Genomic DNA, 23,606 nt, shown 5'->3' with positions numbered 1-23,606 from the left:
GATATTAATGAGTTTTTTGGGTTCATTGAGAACATGGTTGTTGTTCAATAATAAAATTATTCCTCAAAAATACAACTTGCCTAATAATTCTGCACTCGCTGTACTTGTTGCCATTGTCACGTGGACGACCCATCGCTAGAAATGAAAGCCTATACTTTCCTACACTATTAGCACATCTTAAGGTTTTCACCTTGTTTTTTTATCATTCGGACTTTCATGTTATCCCACACAGATATAGAAAAAATACAAATTAGGAATATACTGTATACAGAAATAGGAATAGCTGCATGGCAACATGTGTGCAACGTGTGTATGCAGTATAAATGCAAATGTACTAACATGTGAAGTAATGGGTTGTAAATATGTGAAGATATTACAATATTTTTCTATAATGCTTGGAAATGGATGTAAATGGATTCATGTTGACCGCAAACTGAATAAGCAAGATTTGTGTGTGTGTGTGTTTGTGTGTGTGTATGCGTCAGTGAGAGAGCAACCACACATTTGTCAATCTCCCTAACTAGCTCAGTCACTCATGCACACACCCACATCACAGATTACAGCTCTGACTTTGCTGCCTGATTGCGTGAAGTGAAGGTTATTTTGTTCTGAATAAGCAAACAATGCATCACTCTCCTGTCCAGCACTCACATCCGCTCACACGGTGCGACAGTGTAGGAAGGGAAGGATTCAGTTGGTGTTACTGAGTGGTAGAGCACATTCAAAGTTTTCAACTTGGTTAATTATTATGCTGTTAACACTGAATTTCTCCTCCATGTGCGGGTCTGTGTGAATGGAGGATTAGTGCGGCCTTTACAGGTGACGGATAACGATGCCTTCAAAGTGTGCTGCTTTCTTTTTTACTTCATCCATCATTCTATTTTTTGCTTTTTTTCTGTTAGATTAAGGAGGAGGGGGGTAAGAGGTGAATGAGGACACAAAGGAAAAAAGAAAACAAGGTGGTGAAACTCTTTAAAACGTGAAGTTAAACACATTGAAGAAGGAGAACGGATTGATGGATGCCTCAATAAAAGACAAGTGGGTGTTCGAAGAGGAGCAACTGGATGGATGATTCACAGGGACAGAAGGATACTGTTGGTTAATGACTTTTGGACCTTCACACTCCCATTTTTCTGTCATCCCTCTCCCATTTATTCTTATTCTCTGTCTTAGTACAGAAGGGTAATCATTCTTGTCTTTGCAGGACACTGGCTCTTTCATTTTTCATTTTTCCGTCCATTTCTCTCTCAATCTTGCTGGGCTCTATAGGTTATCTCAGTCTTCTAGTAGCATTTGGCAACATCAGCAAAAGTGAACAGGAACTTTAAATTCTGATTTTCACATGACAACAACTTATTGGAGCCAACCTTCATGGGTAGATAAATCTCAGGACTGTAGCCAGCAAGGCTCAACTTTCATGTTGCAAAGACTTGTAGTTGTAGTGAAATGTATGGGAAAAGAATGGCTTTGGCTACTTTATTCTCTGTAAATAATTTTCTGTCAGCCGTCAACAGAGGTGTGGTCACTGATGAGCAACCAGTTAATCCCAGCCAGACTTTAATGAGTGGATGTGACGGCTGGCAAACGGTTGGACAACATCCTTCTGTCACTCAAAGGAGGCACAACTTTAATAATCCAAATTTTATGTTTCAGTACCCCTGACACTGCTACGAAGGGATAAATTAGGTATAGAGACCAAAATCATATCTGTACTGAGCTGTTAACACGTTTATGTCACCCACATCGTTGGGCATTTTAACGTCAGAATTTTTGGACGTTGACTTACTTTTAGAGCCTGCCTCAAGTGGTCATTAGAAAAACTGCAGCTTTTGGCCTTTAGAAACAAGCAGCAGCCTTCTGGAAGTGGAAATATAAAGCCAGTTTTGCAGTTATTCTAAATCCCATTATGGCTTTTTCCAAAACAGAATCAATCCCCATGAACTCCTGTGGTAAAACGCTAGACTAAACACCTTTAAAACGCAAGTTTTGGAAATGTTGATTTAATTTTTCAGTCCCAGAGATTACCGCTCGCCTAACTTGAATCTCTCAACAAAGCGTGGACAGTCCATTTGCAAATGCAAATAAATCCATGTAGAATAATGTGTGGAGTTGTGCTGCATACATTTAGTCTTTGTTCCCCTTCCTGTCCCTTTTATCCCAAAGGGGATAAAAAGTTCAACATATAACTTTCGTCAAATAAATCCATCTTTATCCTTTTCACCTTGACATGCAGATATCAGTTTCAAGCTAAAGCCAGAAGGCAGACGTGATAACCACAAAAATAAACAGAAGCAATAGAGTAAATAAAAAATATAAGTTAAGGAGACAAAGCCACTGAGAGACGGTGCTGAAAAGAGCCTTCACCAATAAAATACTTGACATGTTTGTATGCAGCATTTTTCTGTGTATCTGCCAACTTGCATGCAGACTTAGCTTGTTGCTGTGGGCAATAACAGCAACGAGCCCAGAACTATTTGTGGATACGTGGAGAGAAATTTTGACTAATGTAAGAATTCCCCCATGGCGACAAGCCCACTGCCTACAGCAAATATCAGAAGGCCTGCCCTCCCCCTATACTGCTCCATCTTCATAGCAGCATGGCTGTGGTTCTCCTCCTCCTCCACTACCACTCGTGTTTTACAGAGGCATCAAAGACTCTGCCCTCTGCTGAGCCATCTGCTTCCTTACTATGTGCACAGTCGCTAACAGAAACAAAATCCTCAGCAGCGCACACATCACCTCCAAGATCATCAGACTTTGCTTTCTCAACCTCACAGACCTCCGCCGGATCTCATCACGGCTTTTTTTCTGTGTGTGTGTGTGTTTGTGAAATCCCATCTGGACATTGACACAAATCCTGGATCTAATAAAGGGAAGGGAGAGAAGGGGGGGCTGATTTTAGCAGATTCTTGGCATTGTGACCCTGCACAAGCTGTCAAACTAACATCACAGATCTTAAAGCCCCAATACATCTGTGCACTCTCTGGAAAGAACAAAAAGACAAGTGTTCTTCATTTTATGAGGCATCAATCAATGAGCAGGAACGCAAGGTCGTAGCTAGCTGCTATTTTTTATTACTGATCAACCTGCCAGCTATGTATGTTGGTATTTGCAGGGTTTATCTGCACTCAGAAAGCAGCCTGTTATTTTATATAAGGTTGATCATGCTCACACTTGAAATCTTTGGAGGGGACTTCAAGTGTGAGCATGATCGACCTTATATACAATAAAGGACTTTTTGGGAGTGATGGGGTGGAGTACACTCAGGACAGGGTAACCACTGGCAGTCACTAGAAAGTCTAGAAACCATTACGTTCCTCACAAATACTTTCCGTTTCAGTGTTTTCGTATGTGGCATTAGTATTCTGGGCACTGTTTTGCCATCTGTATCTCTCACATCTCACACACACACACACACACACAGAGGCAGATATAAGATCAGTGAGCAGAGAGGAAGCACAGCGACAGGACAATGGACGGCAGGAAAGTGTCTCGTCCTCTCTTTGTTGCTCTGAAGGCTTCAGTGAACAGAAAATGTGAGATGGATGAAAAACAGGAAGGGCAAGTGACTACAACAGTAACTGTATCTGCTGACACTTCCAGTTACACGCTTCCTTTATTACTGGAGTAAGAGTTTGAAAAAACATTAAAAACAGATGACCATAAGACATCAGTATTGCTTTAGTGTTAATCTCTCATTATAAGTTGGCTTTTTGTCCCATTTCTGATCATTTTAATGCTTAAATGCTGATTTTTCTGCCACTGTTCGTCTTAATCTCTTTATGTGGGACTGCACAGCATCATCCCACATTTTTATTGGATCTGGTTTCCAACTGCAGGAAGTCTGGCTTTAATGCAATGGATGTGAGGGAAGAAGGGAAAACTGTTATCATGGATCAAGCAGAGGTTAACATGTCGCCGTCTTTTGCTGCTCGTGCAACGCCCAAATGGAAAAAAATTGTGAGTCTATGCATTTTACTAGACAACGACAATAAAACATGATAGAGAAAAGGAAATACAGCAACATTAAAGCTGACGAAACAGCTTATAACTTGGTGAATACAGTTTTTTTTCTTTTCTTTCCATTTTCCACTGTGGAGAATTGTGACTGGAGTCCATATATTATATGAGAATTTCTCTCTCTCTCACTCAAAAAAATAAAAAGGTGGCAAATCTAAAAAACGAGATGTACCAACCTATCTGTGCACCCTTACTGAAACCTAGAGACGATTACCTCAGTTATTAAGATGAAAAAAGGAATACATGAGTGTGAGAAGACATCCTAATGCCTACTGTAATTTGCCTGTATGGGGTACCAGAGATCTGTGCTTGTGAACAAATTCTCAGACTAGTTTTCCGCAGTAGTAACGTGTCCTACATTTAGTTTGTGGATATCTGATCACCCTACTCTCGTCTGTCTGCAGTGTAACTGCAGCCTGAGATCCTGTGAGTGATACTCAAGCCTGGGGGTATTGCTTTTGTGTTTGATATCTCATTATTTGAATCGGTCCACAAACATCTAGCAGATGCAGCCATTTAGGACAAACTGGTCACAAAACCAGTACCCTCACTTTATAGTTAAACTTCTTGAACGCTCCTTTCAGTCAATTTAAAGGCTATTCATCTCAGATTTGTTAGTTTAATATTGGTTAATTTAAATCATCAAACTTTGGCAAATTGTGGCCCCAGGGGAGGCTGTAGCTCAGTAGGCAGAGCAGGTCATCTACTAATTGGATGGTTGATGGTTTGATCCCTGTATGCACCTGTCTGTATGCCAGAGTATCTTTGGGTAACATACTGAACCCCAAGTTGCTCTCTGATGCATTCATCGGAGTGTGATAGAATGGAAAGCACTTACCCGAAGAAAAAGTGCCTGTATGAATGGGTGTGAATGTGTGAATGAGGCGTGATGTATAAAGTGCTTCGAGCGCTCGAGTAGAGAAACACTCTGTGAAAACCAGTGCATTTAACATTTATAGAACACCTTTATTTCATTTTTTCCCATTTTTTTAAAAAAGATGTTTTAAACTTTATTCTATTTAGATTTCTAACTGATTCTTTTAAAAAGTTCATTTACTGTGTAGTTTCTACTTTACTGAGCTGTCTTGTCTCATCATACCGCCTTTATATTTTATTGAGCTATTCTACGTTTTTGTTGCGTGTGTTGTGGATCTCGGGATCTCATGTAACTAATGCACATTTGCTAATGTCATCAATTGTGCAACTTTGTACACTTATAGACTGTATAGGAAAAAAAAACAAAACAAAAATACTGGTAAATTCAACCCTTAACATTTCATATATCGAAAATTGAATCAATTCTTTTAATGGCTGGTTTCTGCAGAGGCCATGAAGCTCCCAGTGCACAGTTTTTGTGCTGATGTTAATTCCAGAGGAGGTTTAGAGCTCTGCACTCGCTGAGTCTGTGGACTATTACTCGACAACCCTAAATCACTCGAATTCAAAGATTCAGAGGAGAGGCCCAATACTTTTTGTCCTTTTTTCCCCTCATTGGTTATTTGGTATTATATAGACAAACATTTTGAAATATTATTCTGGTCACATCCCAGTGAATCTCCAAAACCTCTTTAGTTGACACCAAAATGTGGGTATTAACGGCAAAGAGCTTTGGTATTATCTGGTAATGAATGTGCTTACTGTTATTCACATATGTATCTGAGATGTGTAATTATAAACCTTTTTACAACTGGAAACAGTGCAAAATAGTTTCTCACTGTGATGACTCTAAAGAAATAATAGATATTTCTAGGGAGTGAGCACAGTAGTTGTGATGGACAACAGTGTCTCTGTGCCTCGGGCTGATGATTCAGCGATGTGTCTAATGGAAAGCTTTTAGCCGCTTTTGAATCTTCCCACCACTCACAGAGGAACATAAACCAACAGATCCACACAAAAAACAAACCAGCCGCCCTCTCTGGTTTTCATCTTAACTCGAGCCACTCTGCAGCCGCATCTTTTTCAAACTTGCTTTAATGACTTGGTATGTCCTTATTATTATTTCAGTATGTTCTCCGCCCTCGCTGCTTTTCCTTCTACCTTCACTCCCTGCCCTTCTCTCTAGGTCAGCCTCCTGATGCTGATTCGCTGGTGTTTTTGTTTCCCCTGTTTCTCTCCCATCCTTTGCCTTTTCTTTCTCACCTTTAAGTGGTCAGATACTGTAACTCCTATCTGGTGTTTATAGCAAGTATGCAGGAACTAAAAGCTTTACTCAAGGCTCTACTCTGCATGCATAATGATTTATTGAGGTGTTGGGATTGTTGGGTGGGGGAGCTTGGATAATGACGGTGCTGAAATGATGGTTTGTGTCTCTCTGTGTGTCTTCCCTCCTGCTATGAGGCTAATCACTGGAGATAAGCAATACTCCTGCCGTTTCATCAGTGCCGATAATCGCTACCTCTCACCATCTGTCGAGCAAAAATAATTTATTCAACCTCCAAACATATCTTCTAGCTTCTGCTGTTTATTCACCGCTTTTCTAGTGAGTGTGGCGCCAACACCTGTTGTCATCCCTGCTATAAAAGGAATGGTTTGCTGACTAACAAGCTTTTAACATTTTGAAAGAACTTCACGGGAGTTTTTGCTCATTTCAAAAGTTCAGCTTGAGAACTTTTGTTACCAGCTTGCTGTCTGATATTCCTCTGTTTTTTATACCGGGTGCTATATGTAACAGACAAAAGCCTGCGTGAGTGTGTAATCTGTTTTTAACCTTTTGTTCTGTGTTCCTTCTAGGAAGTATAAAAGGAGCGACAATAGTGGATGCTTTGGATACCCTCTACATCATGGAGATGTTTGAAGAGTTTGATGCTGCTACTGACTGGGTGGAAAAGAGCCTTGACTTCAACGTGGTAAGTTGCGTGTGTGCTCTTGTTATGGTCAGGTATATAGCAACAATAAAATATTGAATATTATATTTTTTTGTGCAGGTAAATATTTAGATTTTCTTGATATATACGATATAATTTGGAGGCTACGTCGCTCACCCCTACTACCCACTGTCCCACTGTGTAGCCCACAAAAGCATCCAGTATTAGTAGTGCATGAGTCTCTTCTATTCTGCTGAAGTGAAACAATATTTAACTGCATCACAGAATTACTGTGCGGGTAATCAAAGGTCCTCGACAGGTGTTATGTTGAACCAGCATCCTTCTACCTTCTAACATATATAACTCTCTGATAAATTATTAGCAGAGTAAGGTGAGTTTCAGTTGTGTCAACTAGACCACAGCTTGTGGTTAAGTAAAAGTTATGTAAACATGAAATGAAAAAGCTTTTGGCGTAGCCGGTCTGAAACGCCTCCGAGGTGGTGTTGCTTTACAGTTAGTTTCCTCTTTGCTGTGTTAGCTCTCCTGCATGGTATGCTGAACAAAAACTAACATAGAACTGAGCTGACTAGATCGGCTTGCTGGCAACAATATCTGTTTCGGGATCAGAGCAATATCTGATCCAAATATCGGATTGATGCATTCGTAGCGAAAATGCCTCAAACATTTTGCACAGAAGACCAGTTTTCCTATAGGTCAATAAAAGGGTCATTGAAGAATAAGGTTCTAAAATGTCTTTTAATTTCCTGATAATTTGCTTGTAGGTATTTAATTTGAAAATGATTTCCTAAAGACTGGTAGAAAAGAGTCATAGCTCATGAATTTGACCTTTTTATACCACCATAGTGGATTATAATGAAGACTTCAGCTTTAATTCAAGAGGTTTAATAAAGTATTGCATTATTAAATTTTAAGAATTTAAATGCATGTAAATTTATGGTTCTTAGGCCATGCATTTTTAAATAAACTAATAAGATGGGAAAAAAGTGTGTGTGTGTGTGTGGGGGGGGGGAGAGTCAAATTTCATTCAAATAATCATCAGTACAAGCATTTTTTATACTTTCCTCTATAAAATTGACATACATTTAACTGGGTTTCACTAAATATTTCCCCCCCGATCATCCATGCTCCACCTTCCCTATTTGAGAATCACCGGCTTGGCTACTAAACAGTGGACGAATGGCACTTGAATACCTGAAGATAAAATAGAGCAAAATCTCAACTTTTTTTTTTTAAATAACTAACTCCTAACTCCCTCAGAAACTTTTCATATATAAATTCCTTACTTTAATTTAAAAACAAAACCAAACGTGTATTAGTTCACATTCACTTATACAAAATAAACGTGGTGTACACATCTCTCTGTTTATATCTGGTGACATGATCGTGTGGTGGTTAGCACTGCAAGAAGGTCTAGTTTGAGTACTTTGTGTGTGTAATTTGCAAAATCCACAATAACTGTGGTGGTTCATGTATTTGGATCTTGAAAAAAGATTGATTTGGATTATTCATGTCATGTCATAAATTATCTTCTAAGTGTTCCAAGTGTCTGGCATCTAAATAACTGCAGAGATGAAACTAAACTCAAAAAGCAGTTAGCAGCTTTGGTCAAGTGGTGCTTACACTCAGCATTGTTTAGTTTGTCATGTGACGCTGAGTTTCTTGCAACAGCAAATGAAATCACAACTGTTTGCTCACAGATTTCCTGAATACAACAGCCCCACTTAAGAAAAAAAAAAAGAGTCTACTACTGGCGGAAATCCCAAATTTAGATCACCACCTGTGTGCTGAGCTTCGAGCCAAATCAGTTCTCATTTTGAGATTTGTTCCTGACCAACACAGAGGAGTGAAAATAAATTCTTGAGAAGGTGTGATGTTTACTGTCAGTCTTAAATGGTCTTACAAGAGGAGGTGTTGTGTATACAGACATTTAATTGAAAGTAAGAAAGATCACATTTGGAGGCCTGGTTTGTTTTCTGCCCATGTGTCTCCACTGAGTCATCACTTGGAATTTAAAAGCTTTTTTAATCCACAACACGCTGAATTACAGAAGTATGGATGTCTACTCAGTATAGCACACTTAAAGAAATGCTTCAAGTTGAAAGGTCCTTACCAAGGACACATGCTTTCACGCAGCACTCCTGAGGCTGTAAAGTTTTACTGTGAGCTTGTGAAAAATAGCAAAACATGTCATTACTTCCTGTAGGTCACACGGTGCTACTTTCCAGTTTGAAAGGCATGTTTTTATTGGAAGTTTGAATGAATGTGATCCAGCCTATGACCTAATGTATGAAATCTGACCTTTATATAGATACATGAAAAGGTGAGCAGGTGTATAAATACATATCACAGTGAGGGCTCTTTGTTGCTCTCTTAACTTGGATGTTAGATGAACCCTGCTTGTGAATGTATCTTAGACTGCATATAAAAATGAATGGTACAAACACCACGTTTGGAAGAGAGCGTGTAGTGTTGAGTAATTGGCCTAAATACACTCCTGTAATAAGTTGTACTAAAAATGATTCACATAATACCAACAGCACAAACGAGATCCCAAAACCAAATTCAATGAGCGGATATAATGCAGCAGAGAAGTGACTACAGCTATAGTAACTAGCTCAGCACTTAAGTGTTACACAAAGCTAAGGCCCATAGTGTTGTGAACTTAAGCCTTAATACTATTTAAATGGGTAAATAAAAATTCACTGATGCTAAGCCTAGAAACCAGTGGGTGATGGGGAACTGGCTATATCCGTCTTTTATATACAGTCAGTGCATAAGCATTAGTTTCCCTTTATTTTAAACCAAAGATCTCTAAAAGTTGATTTTGGATGTAGCGTCATCCAAATGACTTCTTCAGTCTTCCTGAAGATGAGTGACGAAACGTTTCTCCCACAAAACGCTATGTCCAGATGAACAGAATTAACTTTTGGAGATTTACTTTCCTGGATGATTGAGAATGCATCAAGACGTTAAACCAAAGATGTTACCACGTTTTTGTACAGGAAGCAGCCTGTGAGCATGCACATTTTTTTTTAACAGCAATAACAGTTTAGTTTTATTTAAAGTGCATTTCCATTGCTAAGACATAGGCTTGTGCTCATTTTAAGGATAAGACACAATTTAATAAAGATACTAAGCTCTAAACTGCCTGACATTCCAGTATTTAATGCAGGAAATGTGTCCTCAGTGATATTATATATAGACTAATGTAATTTTCTGCTGTCTATAAGGTTAGAAACAATTACCTGGTGTTCCAAAGAGCTCTGCTGATAATGGATCCCAATACAATAAATGCGTTACCAACAATAAATGCGTTACCAAAATTGTTAAAAATTATGCCACTTTGACTCTCCTGAACATCTGGAAACATCCAGGAAATTGGTGTATTGACGCTGAATTCTGTTCCATAATGGTATCAATAAAAACCCAGAGAGAGAGCCCACGTACAGGTATAATGTTTGATATGTTGCTCTTGAGTTTTCCAGGTTTATTATTCATCAACTTGTAATTGTATGCTCATGGTGCAGGAGTTTACTTCTAATGAGCGTATGTGAATATGTAAAGCAAACAGTGAATAATATTAAAGTGCTTTTAGAGCACTTTCTGCACAAGTTGCTCAGTATTTACATACATTTACACAAAGGAACATGTTAAACTTTAGTTTGTAGAAAGTTGCGAGCAAGCACACGGGATCGTAATTGCCACCTGGGGAATATTGATTCATCAGATATAAATCCTGTCAACTAGAACTTCTCAGCTGTTATGACCACTCGTGGAAGGGCTTATAATTCTAATAAAAGATTACACTTAAAAGTTACAGATCTAGTGCAGATTTCTTACACAAAGTTTGACGTGGATATCTCATCTACTGTATGTCATTTCTGCTTTTGCTGATTAATTGTGTGGGCACATGTTAAAGAGTTAAACACAAACATTTTCCCTCCTTCCTTTGATGTTTGCCGTCCTCATTATAACATCCCCGTTAAGAGCTCCTCATTAGGGGGAAACAGCAAAGCAGTTTCTTTGTCTTTCTTTTAGCATGGTTCTGATATTAGATTTATGAAGTCTAATTCTGAAAACCAAAACATACATCCACCAAACATGATATATAAAAGCTCAAGTAGTGTTGTCAGTTATTCCTTCAGATCAGCTTTAATCCTCATTACTGTCTCCGAAACTGTGCATGTTTTGGATGTTTTACTCGTTGAGGTTTCCACGTCTGAATTTTTGGTACCACTGCTTTGTGCATAATCCTTACTGATTTCCAGTATTTGCCAGCAGTCGCCCTGTCAGTCAAACGGCATTGTAACAGCAGGAAGCCCATTGTTTTGTGATCATTTCCTGCAGTAGCATAATGTCGAGATGTAAAGCTGCTTTTGATATTCCACTAAAATGCTTTTTAATGGGAAGGTTTCTGTAGGCGGCTTTGAAACCACCCTCACTGGGGTTAAAATATCAGCTGAGTTAGCCGATGTAGGTCTGACAAAAAACCAACCCAGATTTCACTGAAGAAAAACACTAACCGGCATCACATATCATTAGCAACAATTAAGCATTTGGAGTGAAACGAAGCAGGAAAACGAGTATCAACAGTCAGAAGAAAAGGTTTAACTTTACGTTTGGGTTGCTTATTTTTGAAGCAAAGGAACAAGGCAAACGAGTGAAAGAGATTAAAACAAAGAAAATAATAGCAGTTGTTTGAGACTTATTAATATTAAAGTGATGTCATTACTAATGCGTTTGCCATTGAAATGTGTACAAAGAGGACATGAAGTACATAGAGCATAAATATTTCTCTAATATTAGGCAAAGTCAGTATTCTCCAGTACTTTCTGTATGTGCTTGCCAGGATTATCGTCCATCCTATAGGCCATCATCAGGCTACCACAGAGGCTTACAGTCCTTAAGGTTGGATGGAGTCATCCAATTTTTCTATGACTATATTTGCACCACATGCAATAATATTTGGCAAGATTGTAATACTCTTTTTTTTCTTAAAAATAGGATAAGCTGTTAAGAAGATGGATTGATTAATGAAATTCTTCCTGAAGAGCCATATGTCAGATCATCGTTTAGAGATCCTCCCTCCTCCTTTGTAAACCAATAGATTTTACTCTTGCCTGTGGGATCACACAATCTGTGTATGTAGCGACTGGAATGGTGTCCAAAGTTTGCTTGTACCACAACACCTGAGAAAGTGTGACACCTCACTTAGAGTCTTTGAGACTTTAAAAAAAGTATTTAGTCAGCCACCGATTGTGCAAGTTCCCCCACTTAAAATGATGACAGAGGTCAGTAATTTGCACCAGAGGTACACTTCAACTGTGAGAGACAGAATGTGAAAAAAAAATCCATGAATCCACATGGTAGGATTTGTAAAGAATTTATTCGTAAATCAGGGTGGAAAATAAGTATTTGGTCACCTCAAACAAGGAAAATCTCTGGCTCTCACAGACCTGTAACGTCTTCTGTAAGAAGCTTTTCTGTCCCCCACTCGTTACCTGTATGAATGGCACCTGTTTGAACTCATCATCTGTATAAAAGACACCTGTCCACAGCCGCAAACAGTCAGACTCCAAACTCCGCCATGGCCAAGACCAAAGAGCTTTCGAAGGACACCAGGAAAAGTATTGTAGACCTGCACCAGACTGGGAAGAGTGAATCTACAATAGGCAAGCAGCTTGGTGTGAAAAAATCAACTGTGGGAGCAATCATCAGAAAATGGAAGACATACAAGACCACTGATAATCTCCCTCGATCTGAGGCTCCACGCAAGATCTCATCCCGTGGGGTCAAAATGATCATGAGAACGGTGAGCAAAGATCCCAGAACCACACGGGGGGACCTGGTGAATGACCTGCAGAGAGCTGGGACCAAAGTAACAAAGGTCACCATCAGTAACACACTACAACGGCAGGGAATCAAATCCCGCAGTGCCAGACGTGTTCCGCTGCTGAAGCCAGTGCATGTCCAGGCCCGTCTGAAGTTTGCCAGAGAGCACATGGATGATACAGCAGAGGATTGGGAGAATGTCATGTGGTCAGATGAAACCAAAGTAGAACTTTTTGGTATAAACTCAACTCGTCGTGTTTGGAGGAAGAAGAATACTGAGTTGCATCCCAAGAACACCATACCTACTGTGAAGCATGGGGGTGGAAACATCATGCTATGGGGCTGTTTTTCTGCCAAGGGGACAGGACGACTGATCCGTGTTAAGGACAGAATGAATGGGGCCATGTATCGTGAGATTTTGAGCCAAAACCTCCTTCCATCAGTGAGAACTTTGAAGATGAAACGAGGCTGGGTCTTCCAACATGACAATGATCCAAAACACACCGCCCGGGCAACAAAGGAGTGGCTCCGTAAGAAGCATTTGAAAGTCCTGGAGTGGCCTAGCCAGTCTCCAGACCTCAACCCCATAGAAAATCTGTGGCGGGAGTTGAAAATCCGTGTTGCTCGGCGACAGCCCCAAAACATCACTGCTCTCGAGAAGATCTGCATGGAGGAATGGGCCAAAATACCAGCTACTGTGTGTGCAAACCTGGTAAAGACCTATAGTAAACGTTTGACCTCTGTTATTGCCAACAAAGGTTATGTTACAAAGTATTGAGTTGTATTTTTGTTATTGACCAAATACTTATTTTCCACCCTGATTTACGAATAAATTCTTTACAAATCCTACCATGTGGATTCATGGATTTTTTTTCCTCTGGTGCAAATTACTGACCTCTGTCATCATTTTAAGTGGGGGAACTTGCACAATCGGTGGCTGACTAAATACTTTTTTGCCCCACTGTAATTTATTACTGTTTATTTTCACTTAAATAGCAAAGTCCTGAATCTTTTGAAAGGCAAAGAGGAATAGAGTTGGAATTGTTACACTCTTGGGATGGTTTGTTCATTACAAAACACTGAAACAACATTTCTTGTGATGAGATAAAGGGACTTATAGGCCGGTACAGTTAGATTTTTACAACTGGCCACGCAAGATCTGTGGATACACTTTGATCTGATGAGTTGTTGCTGGGAACATTATCTCCTGGGCTCATCTTGTTTCAGTCCTTAATTAGTTCTCTGCTTGGAAAAGCCCATGCTTAGTCAGTTTCCTGTGCGGAGTGTAATGGACCGAATGTTGCAACATCAGGAGACTTGACTGCTTGCCTGCCAGCTCTGTCAGGAGTGAGATAATGTCACACTGCTGCTGACTCAGAGGGTCATTGTCCAGCAGTTTAAAGCAGTGTTGGCTTCTTCACACAGTCACAAAACACTGCAGGATGACTGCTGGCTGAAGATGTTTCCGTCTTTAAAATTAAATTAAAGTATTTTTAAAATTTTGACTTTGATGTAAAGCATCATCTTTTAGCTTATTAAACCTCCGCTGCCAATAGACATTAAAACGTAGGAAGAAGTATTCATTGTACTTTTGGATTACAGCTGCCTAAGTGTTAAAACAAATAATTAAATTGTAATTAGAACGAATTAGTGCTGCAATCTCCCCACTCAATCAGTCACTAAGACTTGGGGATGAAAAAAAGACAGGACACATTTTGTGTGGCACATAATTTGTTTTTTTCCCCTCCCCCTTGCAGAGTCTGTTATCCTATCTCTAGTCGACAGCAGTGACTTATGAGAGCTGTCAGTCAAGCACAAAAACTTCATCCGCCTCGGGAATCTGTTCATAAAGGACGGACGTGAGAGAGAAATTACGCTTCATTGTTCGACTACTGAGACAAATGGCTATACAACTTTACATTTTTTGTTATTTTTCCCTCCATTAATTCTGCCCAGAAATAAATGTATTGTGTTTTTAAAGATGGCACACTTTATCTCCGGCTTTTAAGGCGGTTTTTGGTACCTAAAGATTTCTTTAAAAACTTTGGAAGTCACTTCTCTTTTTCAGGCTGCCGTACGTGTGCCCTTCAAGGTATGCAGTGCTTTATCAGCATTCTTTGTTTTTTCCTGTCAAACTTAAAAATATGCTGATGAACCAATGGTCAGAATAACTCAAATTTTGACACATACATTAAGGGATGTCTACCTTTGCATAAACTATAACAAAGGATTACATATTATTAACCAAGTAGTTCTTTAAAAAGTCACACAACTGTGTGTCATACATTTGCAAAAGTAATGCTTGCATACTAGACTAGTATTTATCTTGTGTTTTATAGCTAATTTGTTTGAATTTAACAATACTAAGACTCATCACTCAGAGCAATGACATTCAAATAATACTTTTTAATAATACTAATAATACTATAATACTAATTTTTGTCTAACATTGTTTATTTTATATAAAAAACTCTTTATGATCCATCTCTATGGATACATATCTAATGCTAATTCAATTCCAGCATTTTGCTGAAAAAGCATAATATTCATAAAAATAGACAAATATCGTCATTACTATTAGACTTTACCATTAGATGTGATTTCTGTTTTCCCTGGTATCTTCTGAATAGGGTCGTGCACTAGTTTAGTGTCAGAGAGATTAGTTGTTCTGTCTTGGACCTCCTGAACAATTTTTGTCCATTCCAGTGATTGTTGGAAATTTTTCAGTTAACCATTCCTTAGTCATTGCTTTCTCAGCTGCAGTTTTCAAATATCTGTCTAAAGTTGGCAGATTCCCCAAACACATAACATTAAAATCAAAGTTGATCTATGGGCAGATTGATGATCTTTCTGTTCCCACATCCAGCCAGTCAGAGCAAACTAAAGAATGGTCCTGAAAGACTTCAGGAAGTGTCTTTTTTTAAATATCAGTTTTGCTCACTAAACACTAAAGCAACATCTTGGATGGCCTGCCCACAGGGGACCGTAATGTTGGACCGATAATCCTGTTAAAATGCTCCAAAATAGAAAGGAGAGGTGTGACTCCAGGCTGTTGGCTACATTTGAGCACACCTGTCAGACAGAGTGTCCACTACCCAACTGGATGACATTTAACAGTCATGGGGAAATTACCTGCAGAGATCAAAGACATTTTTGTACCAAGCTGTAAACATACTGTGAGGGTTTCTGGATTGCTGCCCGGGAACAATATGTTTCAGATGGTTTGGAAAATTTGGTGCTGGTTCTCAACTAAAAACATTCGGTAGATCCCTTCTTTGATGTACCATCCTTAGCCATACACAAAGCATGGCTAACCCTAGTTATTCAAAACTTCTGAAACTTTTAGTGAGGGAATTTCCTTCTTCTTGGTCTGTCAGAGATCACTTACCAGAGTAACCCCACCCCCAATCTGGAGAAACCGAGTTCTCCCCTTTTCTGAGCTTGCCTCGAATAGTTAACATGCCTTAACTCCTTTATAAAACCTGCCACATACCTAATGTTGTGCATTCAAGGAGTGACGCATGGAAAGGAGCATGCAGCACACATGATTTGCTTCAGTATAAATGCTCCTTGTTATCGCATCATTACATATTTCAACCGGTGTAACAGTCCTCTTTTGTCCTTGGCCAATCGTGCTTGCCAAGTGGTCCTGCGCAAGTTTCCTGAATGTCCTCCCTGCACGAGTGAACCTGATCTCACAAGATTTCCACAACCCTACTCATGCGGCGTACGCGCACGCCTCCTGAGCAGATGCTTTCATGCAAACACTTTGTGGGATAAGCCACTTTCTCTTTCTTTCATCCTGGCTCAGTTCTAACACACTCATTTGGCTACTCGGTCATTCGTAGCAGCGCGGAGAAACCTGGTATTCAAATTTATTCAGCTGTTTACAGCATCAGCCTGAAAATATCTGTCTAGACTGTGAAAAGCTCACCTCTGTCTACTCCTCCCTGAGGCCAAGAAGAAGCCCAGGAACGTTTCAGTTTTGAGTTGTCTGCTTTCTTAGCTCACTGTTTGTGGGAGAAGAAATGTGTATTCATGAGTAGTTAGCAGTTATATTTCGTCTCATATTTCTTTTCTTTTGTCTTTGCCGCAGAATGCAGAAGTGTCAGTGTTTGAGGTGAACATCAGATTTGTTGGAGGTCTGCTGTCCGCCTACTACTTGTCTGGAAAAGAGGTAAGTAGAGAAATAAACCTTCCTGTGTTTTGCTTTTATTTATTTATTTTTCCGCCACGTCTGCACTGAATGAAACTTCGGGGAGTCTTTGGGGAATCTCAGCCTGTAGTCTGATTGATGAAACAGATGGTAGAGTGGAGACTGAATGAATTAATGTTTTCATGTGCTCAAAATCTTTGGCATTATCCCCTTTAATAGCTGGTACAGTTAGATGTCTCCCATATTGCAGGGTGAATTTAAGTTCTTTGTGAGTACCATTGCGCCGTCATCTAGTTTGATTGATTTGCTTCCAGCCTTTCTATGGGTGGAAGATTAACTTCTGTGTTGTTGTTCTTGGATCTTGTCTTCTGTAGCGCCTTTTGGCTATTAACAGTTCTGAAAGCTGTTGTATTATTAAAGAATTGAGCAGGGAATTTGCTTATAGACAAAAAACCTTTAGAGGAACTACTGCAGGGACCAGGGCCTGAATTAAGTTCTGGAGTCACCCCTTAATGTCCTTACTTTGGTGCTGGTACTTTAGGTTTGTGGCTTACACCACCAAAATTTGTGATCAGTCAGTCTTCTGCATTACCACAGCCTTCTGGACTTTACTGGAGACCAGTGGCATTCAGCAAATCATGATTAGAAATCTATGGGAGAATTCTGAAGTGCTAATGATGGTTGGCTATCTGCTTCCAGCGAGCCATCAACAGACAAAATGGGAAAACATATCAACCAATCTGGTTGTTATGCGGACACATGCGAACATTACAGCCTCACACTACTTTCAGCTGTGTGGTGGCAGCCATGACTATCTCCCCTTTATAATTTAATAAACATACTTTGTTTTACTTTTTCTTTGCATATTAAATCCACAGTGCAAATTAGCGCAGCATTTGTTCAGTGTTCTGGTTGGATAAGCACAGATCCCATCTGCATTCTGAATTTCTTTCTCTTAATGAAGCTGTAATGTTGTGAAATTATGTGCAAGTGTAGTAGAAGTGCAATTTTAATAAAAACCAACCAGATTTTACTGCTGTTTTTATGTCAGTGTGACCGAACGGCTTCAAAATAGCTGCCTGGAAGTAGAGCAGAGCGATATGACTAAAAATATTTATCACGATATACATTTGAAAATTTGCGATAGCGATATAACTGACAATATAATTGACACTAGACAAAATACTTTACAACTCTACAACTTTATTAGTGCAAAAAATCAAAACAGAACATCAATGTATTTTCACTTAAACAAGCAGCTGTTTTTTATGTGCATTAAAGTTATATAAAAATGTAACAGTGCAAATGCAAATTCCTTGCTGACAGTTCAAGCGGTGCAGGTTTGTAGCTTAGCAAAGTCGTACTAAAACATTTGACAGATTTTCGAGCGCCGTGTACCACATAAAATTTTTTCGAGGTCAGTAAACACAACCAGAATTCATACATAAGGCACATGGGATAACATGCTCTACCAAAAATAGTGCTTTGTTGTGTATCTGATGGACGAAAGCTAAACCAGTTCCACATCACTGAAGTTGCAGCATTTTTACAAACCAGTTCTGGTTCATCCGTTTCATTCAATGATCCACTTTCGCCCTCCTCATTCTCCGTCGCTGCCATGCTTTTTCTGCCATGTGTGTATGAAAACAAAGGCACTGCGCAGGTGCGTTTTACCCATATTCTATTGCGATATTTCATTTTCTTATCGTTGCCCAACATTATACCGGTATTACCGTGAACGGTATGATATGGCCCAGCCCTACCTGGAAGTATTTCAGAGATGGCTTCTGAATGGAAAGGCTTGCTTCAGGAACACGTGAGCAAAATATAAGCCGAAATTGGCCAGCAGAGTATCTCACTCATGTTTACAGTGGCCTGAAAGGTGTAAGAGGCAGCATTATGCAGTTATTCAGCCTGACACAATTCTGTGAATGACTTTAAAGAGCTGCTATTTAACTCTGTTCCTATGCAGTGAGGTTTATTAGCGACCTTTGCAGGAGTGGATATCAGCCAGATGGCAGAAAATGTAGGCTGATTTAAATCTCAGTTCAGTTGGGTTTCTTTATGTTCTAAAGTAATATTTCACAGACACCTGAACCATGTTTTCATTTAGTCGTTAACTTGTCTTTCACTTACTTTATTTAAGTTTGTCTCACAGTCTTTTTGGGGGGGGAAAGTTGCTGTGGCCTCTTTTAGATGAAGTTTTGGCTGTGCACAAAATTGGTTCAAGTTTGCCTTTGATGCTTTCTCCCAGATGGGCTCTGTAAGATGTTAAAGATCCTGCCAGTGAGGTTACTTTTCTTGAAAATGCGTGTTTTAACCCAAACCCTGAGATCTTCTTCCAAATCTAACCAAGTTGTTTTTGTTGCCAGACTGGAAACTTTTCTCACTTGTACAAAAATAAGGTTTAAAACAGCCATCCCTTTGTCATATGTCAGCAGACTCATTTCCCTCCTCTGTGCTGGTGTTTACATTGAAATGCACCCAGTCATGTGAGTCTGAAGCAACTTTTACTTTCTTCTGTAGTAAAAGAGTGAAAGTTCAGGACACTTGGGGTCAGCGTTCTGCTTGAAAGGGAACTGAGCGGTGGTGTTCCCTCCACCCTCAGAGACTGAATATGTCCTGAAGTGTCTTAGTGCTGAAAAACTGTTTCTGCAACCTTGTTTTATGCAGGAAAAACAAGCGAGAAGGGAGATTCCTCAGGGCTTCTCACTTTACTCATAGTGCCAGACCTGTTGTGCTTGTGTGCATGTGTATAAATCTGCTCAGTGACAAGAGGCTGTGAAAATGACACCTGCTGGGTATTGCGCTACTCTGCCGATGCAGAAGTGGTGTCTTAAACTCAGTTTTTTCTTGATGCCATATCTCCTTTGTATCTTCAGCTTATGACGTTCAGTCTCTAAATGAATGATGAAGCCCCACTAAAGAACAGATAATTCTGCACATCATTACAGCCCCAAAAACCTGATACCAGCATAAGTATAGCCCATACCCCAAAGATCTTCACAGTTGATTTCTGTTTTTTAGACTGATGTCACCAAGTGGGATTTTCCTTTAAGTGGCTTCTTCATTACCGCTGACACTTCAGGAGTAATCAGTTCTTTACATGCAGGTATACACCTTAATCTACATCTTCATCTCGGCAGTGAATGAACGAGGCTTGTGAGGCTAAGCGCTTCTTTATTAGCAGAGGGAGGCGGTGTGGGCAGAAGTCAGACTGGAGAGCAAAACCCATTTCCAAGTTCAGTGAGCATTTCCATGCTTCACCACACACAGCAAATCTGGAGGAATATTTTTTTCTTACTTGTCAAGCGTTAGATGTATGGATCATGTCATAAAACTAAACAGTAAAACTAATAAGAACAGCGAGCGCTACTTAAAGAGTGCAAAGTGGTTACGTTGTAAGAAGACAATAGTTTAATCTTTCCTACTTTGAGTCCTAAAGCTGATAACAAAGTGGGCAGTATAATACTAATGACGGTATGAGCCTATGTGTGTGTCACCATAGTAAAGCTTTTGAATAACCATATGTGAGTCATTTTTTCTTTTTTTGTTGTTGTTTTTCATTTTTTTTTATTATCCCTTAGTCATAAAAAGGTGATTGGGTATTGTCGTCACCACACCGGGTGGGTGGGTGGACAGAGTGGACACTAAAATTTGTGGACACAAAAACTTGATAAATATGTCTCCAAGGATTTTCAAATGGATACCATAAGTGTATCTATAAAAAAATCTCAAATGAGGTTGAACCTTGGTGAACTTGGCCTCAAGGTCAGAGGTCAAGTTTTATTAACTCAAGAAGGAAGTAAGCTTTGATTTTCCAATATATATTATAGGTGCAACTACTAGAAGGGTCAGGGGTAGCGCTGGCGGCCGTCAGTACATTTTTTGCCCACACGCTATTTGTCTGTGGTGGATTTGGCTACAGTGTGGCTGTGGTTCAAGAGGTAGAGCACAGGGTCAGAGGTTTGATCCCCAGCTGCTCTGGTCTGCATGTAAAATGTGCTTTGGCCAGTAACTGAACTCTAAAATTGCCCCGATTCAGCCATTAGAGTATCAATGTGTGAGGTAGAAAATGTTTGAAGGCATTAAAAAAAAACTACCCCCCCCTCATTTTTTTTAATGTTTTGAAAGCTGATAGCAAGCTTCCTGCATTAATCTTTATTGGCAGCCATAATAATGAGAAAATTGGTATCATCTGAACTGATTATCCTCTCAACATGAGCGAGACAGTGAATTGAAAACTGACCCCCCTCTTTCTCACTCACCATCACTCTTAGATCCATTTCTTTTATGAGTGTCGCTCAGTTCACCATCCTCTTCTATTTCATTGCTGCTACACAAGGTCCCATTCATTCACCTGAAGGTCAGGGTTCTCTCATGGATAGATGGACAACAGGTAGCCTTGGAGGACTGAAAGCGTGTGATAGTGAAGATGACTGAATGTGGGTAGTGGTGATGCTTTAAATGACCGTCGGTGTATGGTTGCAAAATTGCTGGGTAAAGCTGCTTTGCAGGCTTATGCTTTAAGTAAACAATTGCTCATAAATGTAAATGTCTAATCAGGCATCTAGCAGCAACTTCATTTAATCGTGGCAACATGGTTAAGATGGTGAAGTTCAAATGGAAAGGAAGTTCACGTGAGTGATTTTGAATGTAGCATGGATGTCAGAAACTGCTGATCTGCTGGGATTTTCCTGCACAACTATCTCCGGGGTTCAGAAACAGTCAGAAACAAGACACTCTAGACTGTCGCGAACTTTAACTCAAACAATCACTCATGGCAACCAAAGTTGGAGCATATCTGGATGCTCAACACATCGGACCTTGAAGCAGAAGACCACGACTGTTAGCTAAGAACAAGAAACTCAGGATACAGTTCACATAGACTCACTAAAACTGGACAATAGACGATTGGAAAAATCTGATGTGACTCGATTTCATCTTTTGATCATCGATTGATCATCTCAAACTGGTTTCTGGCATGACAATGAGTTCACTGTACTCAAATGACTGTCACAGTCAAATCGCATAGAGCACCCGCCCTGTCAACATGGACCTAAATCTCGGAGGAATGTTTATTGAGTCTAAAAAGCAGTTTTTAGGGCAAAGAGGGTCAAACACAATACTAGCAAGGGTGCAAATCTAATAGAAAAAAGATGTGCTCCCTGCTACAAACAAGTTAAATTCCATCCCAAAGTAAACAAACATCTATATTGTCTTACAGGTGAAGTTTAAAGCAGAAGACAGAAGAATTTGTGTTTTTCATTTTCAGTTGGTAGGATTACAGACCTTTAATTCTTCATTTTCACCTAGCGAGGTTTTCTAGACGAGTTACTGACAGGCTTAAACTCCCACTACCCACATCCAGGTACATTATGTGGAGAGATATTTTTATAACAACTGAACACTTGATAGACATTATGTAACTTCCAATTTAGAGTAGCCAAAGAAGATACTTTTTAAAGCGAGAGGCAGCCAGGTGAATACAGAAAATAATACTGTAGATAAGATCATGACCTTACAAAGCATTCCGCCTCTTGACTTTGTCTGCATTTTCTAGTGTTGTCGTCTGAATTGAAAATGAATTCATTAGAGATAGGAGACCTTGTCAACAGCCCACTCAGCATATTCAGAAATGATCCTTTCAATTAAACAAAACCTCCCTTAAATGCATCAAAGTGTTCGCTCTGACCAGTGCAGTTGTGTGTGAGGCCTTTTATTGGTATTTTAATGTATTAGTATTAAAAAAATGCTATAGAGTGTAGTGAACAGAGATGGGCACTAACGCGTAATCTGATTACTTTTTTCGAGTAACGAGTAAAGTAAGGGATTACAATTGCAAAACAGGTCAATAGATTAATGTTAGATTACTTTAAGCACACTGCGTTACTAAAACCATGACAATGACGTAAGCAAGTGCGACGTTCGTGGCATCAGCTGTGTGCAGATCAACAATGGATAATATAACGAGTGCGGGAGAGAGTATGAGCGTGCAGCGTTTAAAGCGTGGAAGTACTAACCTTATGTTGAGTTTGATTCCATAAAAAGTGACAAAAACATTAGCATCCGCTCTTCACTGCGTGGGAAGAAAACCTCTTTTTACAGCGAAAAACCCCCTAAACGTGCCTGCCCCACTCCTGCTTTACAGGTGAAAATAGAGCAACAGGACCGCTGAGTCTTTGATTTTATTTAGTTTCTGCTATGTTTTACGTGCATCTATTTGAAAGAGTGAGTGCAAACACAAAAAACTATTTTATTTTATGTGCTGGAATGTGCAGAAAATGGGTTTAATGTTAAAATGTTAAACAAATTTCTTCCAGTCAGAGAATGTTGCATATAATTTAATGTTTGCTTGATGCATAAAGTTAAAAGATTAAAACTAATAAAATAAGTTTTACAAAGAGACCTTCATTTGATTACATTTTATATGCTGGATTATGCAGAAAAAGTAGAATTGGGCTGAAAGATCTATTGTTTTATTACCTATTTAGGGGATAAATAACGTTTTAAAAGTAACTAAGTAACTAATTACTTAAGTAATCAGTAAAGTAACAGGATTACTTTTTTGGGACGTAATCAGTAATTAGTTACTGATTACTTTTTTCAAGTAACTTGACCAACACTGGTACTGACAACCTAGTGGTTGCTTTAATACATGTACGAATAAAATACAATGGTCATGTTTGAAGACTAGAGTGTATATTCAGACTTTTTACATAATGTCACACCATTATGTGACAAAACCGTTTTTTCTTCTGCTGCCTTTCAAG

At 39.4% G+C, this 23,606-nt stretch overlaps 1 protein-coding gene across 1 annotated transcript in view; it reads left to right on the top strand.

Annotated features, from left to right (window-relative positions):
* man1a1 (mannosidase, alpha, class 1A, member 1) overlaps positions 1-23,606 on the top strand; it is a 156,553-nt gene that overhangs the window by 60,434 nt on the left and 72,513 nt on the right. Inside the window, exons 3-4 of the mRNA XM_005737206.1 lie at positions 6,751-6,866; positions 16,774-16,854. Of these exons, the coding sequence (XP_005737263.1) occupies positions 6,751-6,866; positions 16,774-16,854 (197 nt within the window). The remainder of the gene's footprint in view (positions 1-6,750; positions 6,867-16,773; positions 16,855-23,606) is intronic.

Source organism: Pundamilia nyererei, unplaced genomic scaffold (assembly GCF_000239375.1).
Source record: "Pundamilia nyererei isolate P.nyererei 1_Seehausen unplaced genomic scaffold, PunNye1.0 scaffold00074, whole genome shotgun sequence".
In the NCBI taxonomy this organism is placed as follows: domain Eukaryota; kingdom Metazoa; phylum Chordata; class Actinopteri; order Cichliformes; family Cichlidae; genus Pundamilia; species Pundamilia nyererei.
This window is presented reverse-complemented; position numbering and strand designations above follow the sequence as displayed.